The sequence below is a fragment of the Lycium ferocissimum genome, chromosome 1 (genome assembly GCF_029784015.1).
Source record: "Lycium ferocissimum isolate CSIRO_LF1 chromosome 1, AGI_CSIRO_Lferr_CH_V1, whole genome shotgun sequence".
NCBI classification, from domain to species: Eukaryota; Viridiplantae; Streptophyta; class Magnoliopsida; order Solanales; family Solanaceae; genus Lycium; species Lycium ferocissimum.
In genome coordinates this window covers 71234181-71240186 of record NC_081342.1, presented here as the reverse complement: position 1 = coordinate 71240186, position 6006 = coordinate 71234181, and the positions used below count along the sequence as shown (strand labels likewise).

Here is a 6006-nt window from a genome sequence, read left to right as displayed (position 1 = left end):
AAGAAAAGAAGTTAGTCAAGTTACTATCAATCATTTACTCTTTAGACAATTTCTCATCCAACAAAAAATAAAGAAGGGAAAAAAGGGATGACAATCCTGGGGGAGTTGCTACTACCATTGAAAGTGGACCATGTAGAATATAAAATTTCAATGTATTAAAAAAATGACAAAAAAGCAATTAAGTTGTCCAAAGGCCATGGCTATAAAAGGGTAATGGAATCATTGAATCTACCATGGCCTGTGTACCACTAATCTTCTTCTAGCTCCAAAGATACACCTTCCATATTAATCTTCTTTTAATTTTCTCATTGGGTCCAATTTTGTGGGGGAAAAAAAGAAACAATAATATTTGCAAAAAATGGCACTTCCTCATACCCAACAAGATGCAAAAGCTCTCCCTGATGCTTGGGATTACAAAGGAAGGCCAGCTCTTAGGTCCTCCTCTGGTGGTTGGGCTAGTGGTGCAATGATTTTAGGTGGCTTTGCTTTTCTCTCTCTTTTTCTTTTTTATTTTCGTCAATAGCTTTAGGACAGTTTTTACGAATATAATCAAATAGTGATGCATCTAAACGATCAGATAAAGACTGCATTCATTACCCAACGAGGCATTTATTGTTACAAAGTGATAATTGTCATGTTAATGGGGAAATTAGATAGGAGGAGTAGTCTTGTGTGCAAGCATAACTCTAACCTATCCAACCAACTAAAAAGAATCGAACCTAATGGACGTATCTTTTTTTTCCTTTTAGAGGGTACTCCGAGTAGTAGCGGATACTTACCTCTTAGGATCTTGACCCGCCTACTCTAGATTTGTATGATTACACAAGAAAAGATGCTCCCATATATATAAACCACCATGTTAATGGCGGGTTAGACAAGATCTCTGTCAAACCCGTACGTCCAACTCAACTAAGAAGAATTTAACGAACTTGAAAGACTTTATTTTATTTTTTTATTTTTTTGTGGGGGGAGGGTATTCCGAATAGTAATGGGTACAAAACTTGTAGGACCTTGACCCGCCTACCCTGGTCTTGCATGGATGCACAAGAAAAGGTGCTCCAATGTGTGTTTAGTGATTATGTTTGTTCGCGAGAAAGGATTCCTTGCAACCATTCGTAGGTCTAGCAAAATCCATACTTTCAAATCAAAACACAACCTTTAAATTAAATTATAAATTTGTCACTGCCTCATCAATTTAGTTGGGGGAGGGAGTTAGCCAGGCTTTGTCTTCTCTTCCCTTTTTTCCATCAGTTGCACTTAATTATATTCTCTTTCTTGGATCTTCTGCCTCTGATTTATTTTTTTCTAATTAACTCATGTTCTTTATTTTGAATAATATATAGGTGTTGAAGCTGTGGAGAGGCTAACAACACTAGGCATTGCTGTAAACTTGGTGACTTATTTGACTGGAACTATGCATTTAGGCAATGCTACTGCAGCCAACAATGTTACCAATTTTCTTGGAACTTCTTTTATGCTCACTTTGCTTGGTGGATTTGTTGCTGACACTTTTCTCGGAAGGTCTGTTTTTATAAACACGTTATACCAGATTACTTACCATTTCTTTTAGTTCACGAATTAATGTTTATTAAATAGACACTACTTGAAAAAGACAGAATTTTCTGCGGACGTTTTCCGACTAGTCCATCAGAAATATCCCCTTTTTTTTAGATAGGGATCTAGTAGCTCAGTTGGTTGATCGACTACCTGAACTTTCATCTTGTTGGTGAGGGTTAAAATTTCCATGTTGTAATCCCCTCCGCTATTTCCCCGTCCCCTACCCCTATGTAATGAAAAAAAATCTATTTTTTTAGTAGTGAGAGTTATATGCAATTACCTTTTAATAGATCGGATTTTATAAATAATTATTATACCATCATTGCATAGAACTTATAACTTTTATGTTAATTGTTATTGCAGGTATCTTACAATTGGAATATTTGCCACTGTTCAAGCAATAGTAAGTGTCCCAAAAACAAAAGTTCTTTCCTTTTTAAGTGCTATTATCACACGGGACTTAACCTAGTCATCAAAATGACTTTTCTTCAGTCATCAAATTGACTGTCTAATTTATTCCTTAGGTGAAAATAATTGATGTATAAATTTTTAAGCAATTTGTGATGAGGAGGCTCGAAAAATTCAAGAAAGAATAGCATAAATTAGATTGTACGAGTCAAGGAGGAGACGAATTGTTGATCTAATCACATTCAAAAACCAGTCATATTATAATTGTTGGGGAGAGGAAATTAGAAAGAGAAAATGAAAAAAAAAAATTAATGACACTAGGTTTAATTATAATTTGTCGTGAAGATGAAATTCGAGAATGGGAAAATGAGAAATTTTTTAATGACACTTGGTATAACTAATTTGTGTGTGAAGAGGAAAATCGAACATGAATGAAGAAGTTAATGATGATTATTGATTGGACAAAGGAAGAACCATTCTTCATTATGTTATGTGTCATTTGTTACACTGTTATTCTATATGCATTCAATCTGAAATGAAATAGTAACACCAATCAAAGGAATTTTACCTTATATATACTGAGAGCATTTTTTTTTTCTTTTACATTTGTTGGTATATTTTAACTTGCTATAGTAGATAACCTATATAATCAATGAATTCAACCAAACCTAATATTCTCTACACAAAAAATCTTAAAAAATAGTATGAAATGTAAGCAGAAGAAGCTTTACCTTTTTATTTTTAAGTATGATATTAGGTGACTTGATAGCATAAAAAAGTTAAACCAGTATACAAAAGTTAAATTCTAATCGAATTTGTCATTTGTTATGATGAATAGGGTGTCACAATCTTAACCATCTCTACCATAATCCCAAGCTTGCGACCACCAAAATGTGACCAAGGCAGATCTTCATGCATCCCGGCAAACAGCAAACAACTCATGGTCCTATATATAGCCTTATACATGACAGCCCTCGGCACCGGTGGCCTGAAATCGAGCGTCTCGGGTTTCGGTACCGATCAATTCGACGACAGGGATGAGAAGGAAAAAGGACAGATGATTAAATTCTTCGATTGGTTCTTTTTCTTCATAAATGTTGGTTCACTAGGTGCTGTTACAATACTGGTGTACGTTCAAGATAATTTGGGAAGGGAGTGGGGTTATGGTATATGTGCATGTGCTATTGTGATTGCACTTGTTGTGTTTTTATTTGGCACAAGGAAATATAGGTTCAAGAAACTTGTGGGGAGTCCATTGACACAAATTGCTTCAGTATTTGTGGCTGCTTGGAGAAATAGGCATTTGGAAGTGCCTTCAGATTCTTCACTTCTCTATGAAATTGATGATAATATTTTTGGTGAGGGAAATAAGAAAAGCAAGCAAAAATTGCCTCATAGCAAGGAGTATCGGTGAGTTTTTCATCTTAAATATATTTTCACTCTTTTTTTTTCTTTTTTTTTAGCTTAATTATATAAACAGTCGGTATAAAGTAATTTATATACTGTCATATCAACTAGATCTAAAATAATTTAAATAATACATACTGATATAATGTAAAGCTTTGTTATAGGATATCAATTATTTCTAAGCACTAATGGTGTAAAAGATACTTACACAATCAAGTCACTTAAAATATAACTGCATAGTAATTTCTGATTAATAGAATTGATTGATGACCTAAAATAAGTAGTAACCTATTGTAACATGTTAAATCATATTGATCTTGTAAATAACTCTTTAAACTGTCAGCCATATTGATCTTGTAAATAACTCTTTGAACTGTCAGCGTAAATCATAAATGTAAAAAGACATAATAATTTGAAGAAAGAAGGTTGGAGTGGGTAGGTTGGAGTGGGTCTACAGACAAGGCCCTATGTTCAATAGTGAGTCAAATAGCAAAGTATCTCATAATATTTTGCAGGCTCTCCATGTCAAAATAGAAATAATTTTATTGAAGGATGTTGATGAATTGGTTGATGGTAGCTATCAAAGATTGGCCAACTATATATGGGGATAAGTTCACAGCTTGGCACCAACATTGTTTTTTATTAAATATTCATCACCTACTTAGCATAGACACTTAGATTGAATATTTATGCAAATAATGCAAGTGATTAAGTCAAAACTTCAAATAATATAATCGCACATAGAAAATTCCATTAATTCTCATTTGTGGCTTATATTAGTCTCCTGAAAATTGTATCAATGCGTTTCCTTCGTCCAATTTTTTCATGACTCAAAAAGGAATCTTCTTTACTATACACATGATTCACTAGAGTACTGTTATCGCTTTAACGTCAAGGAATTAGGACTGAATCATTCATGACTAGGAAAGATATTCTTTATACAATTATCATAACTTAACCTGTTGTAAGAAGTTTAATTCTCAAGAAAATTTAATGTAATTACAATATATACATAGTCAAGTTAGATATAAGGTAATTAATTAGAAGTAAGTATTTATGATAACCATTAATTAGTAACCTACTAAAAATGATAACTAATCTTCTATCATAACTTAAATTACATTGACGCCATAAAAAAGAGTTTAATTTATATACACCGTCATTAACAAAAGTATGAAGGACAATTAATGTAGATCAGAATTTACCACCATAAAGGATGTGATGAGATGGATATGAGCCATTCACCCTTAATTAAAGGTCTTGTATTCAAGCTTTAGGTATGAAAAAAATTCTGATAGGGAGTGTTAAAACTTGAGGCGCATACGTATGGCTTGAAATAAATATGATTATGGAACAACGGATAGAAAACGACAAAAAATGTAGACCATAATTTTTAACCCTGCTTTTATTTTTGTTTTGCAGATTCTTGGACAAGGCAGCCATTAAGGTAGATGGTGATCAATCTACTGGAAGTAATGTTGTGAACAAGTGGACATTATCAACCTTAACAGATGTTGAAGAAGTAAAATTGTTAATCAGAATGTTACCAACATGGGCCACAACTATTATGTTTTGGACAGTCTATGCACAAATGACCACATTTTCTGTGTCTCAAGCAACCACTATGGACCGTCACATCGGAAAATCCTTCGAAATTCCCCCCGCCTCACTCACGGTTTTCTTCGTCGGAAGTATCCTCTTGACCGTAATTTTTTACGATCGAGTCATCGTTCCGATTTGTCGACGTGTCGCTAACAAATCACATGGACTAACCCCATTGCAAAGAATTTTCATAGGGTTAATTCTTTCAATTTTAGCCATGATTGCTGCTGCCCTAACAGAGGTTAAAAGATTAAAGGTTGCCCACTTGAATGGGCTAACAAATGATCCAAATGCCATAATTCCAATGAGTGTATTTTGGCTAATTCCACAATTCTTGCTAATAGGGGCAGGTGAGGCATTTACATATATTGGCCAACTTGATTTTTTCTTAAGGGAATGTCCTAAAGGGATGAAGACAATGAGTACAGGGTTATTTTTGAGTACCCTTGCACTAGGGTTTTTCTTTAGTTCAATTTTGGTCACAATTGTGCATATGGTCACTGGAACTACACACCCATGGCTAGCTGATAATTTGAACCAAGGGAAGCTATATGATTTCTATTGGCTTTTGGCTATATTGAGTGTGTTGAACTTGATGTTTTTCTTGTATACTTCGAAAACATATGTGTACAAGGAGAAGAGGCTTGCCGAACTGGGAATCGAATTGGAGGACTCTGGACCAGTTTGTCACTAAGAGGACGCACTCTCTCACTCTTTGGAAAAAGGCAAAGAGATCCATCGGAAATGTACTCATCGTTATTGAATCCTTCAAAAATCTTTCGCATTTTTCTAGTAGTGGATCCATCAAAAAAAAAAAACCCCTTAATTTATTATTTTTCTTTTCTCTTTTTATTCCCCCCCCCCCCCCTTTTTTTTTTTGGACTTTTAACTTTTGGCTACTTTGATTGAGCTTGTATAACTCTTTATTGGAAGGGTTTATGTAAGATAACAACCTTTTTTTTTTATATGTAAAAAGAATGGGAAGAGCTTAGGTAATGAAAAGTTATAGAGCTCTTCTCAGTGTTGCCTTTC

At 34.1% G+C, this 6006-nt stretch overlaps 1 protein-coding gene across 1 annotated transcript; it reads left to right on the top strand.

Annotated features, from left to right (window-relative positions):
* The first annotated feature begins 230 nt into the window (after positions 1 to 230).
* LOC132059366 (protein NRT1/ PTR FAMILY 6.3-like) lies at positions 231 to 5774 on the top strand. The gene is made up of 5 exons (XM_059451963.1): positions 231 to 476; positions 1344 to 1521; positions 1921 to 1960; positions 2804 to 3375; positions 4795 to 5774. Exons 1-5 carry the CDS (start codon positions 359 to 361, stop codon positions 5666 to 5668), a joined length of 1782 nt encoding a protein of 593 aa, XP_059307946.1. The 5' UTR covers positions 231 to 358; the 3' UTR covers positions 5669 to 5774.
* Positions 5775 to 6006: the final 232 nt, after the last annotated feature.

What these genes read in the sequence shown, in the direction of transcription:
- LOC132059366 (XM_059451963.1), top strand. Translation starts at nt 359, where the DNA reads ATGGCACTTCCTCATACCCAACAAGATGCAAAAGCTCTCCCTGATGCT. An exon ending in TAGTGGTGCAATGATTTTAG is followed by an intron (nt 477 to 1,343) that starts GTGGCTTTGCTT and finishes AATAATATATAG; the next exon opens with GTGTTGAAGCTGTGGAGAGG. An exon ending in GCTGACACTTTTCTCGGAAG is followed by an intron (nt 1,522 to 1,920) that starts GTCTGTTTTTAT and finishes TTGTTATTGCAG; the next exon opens with GTATCTTACAATTGGAATAT.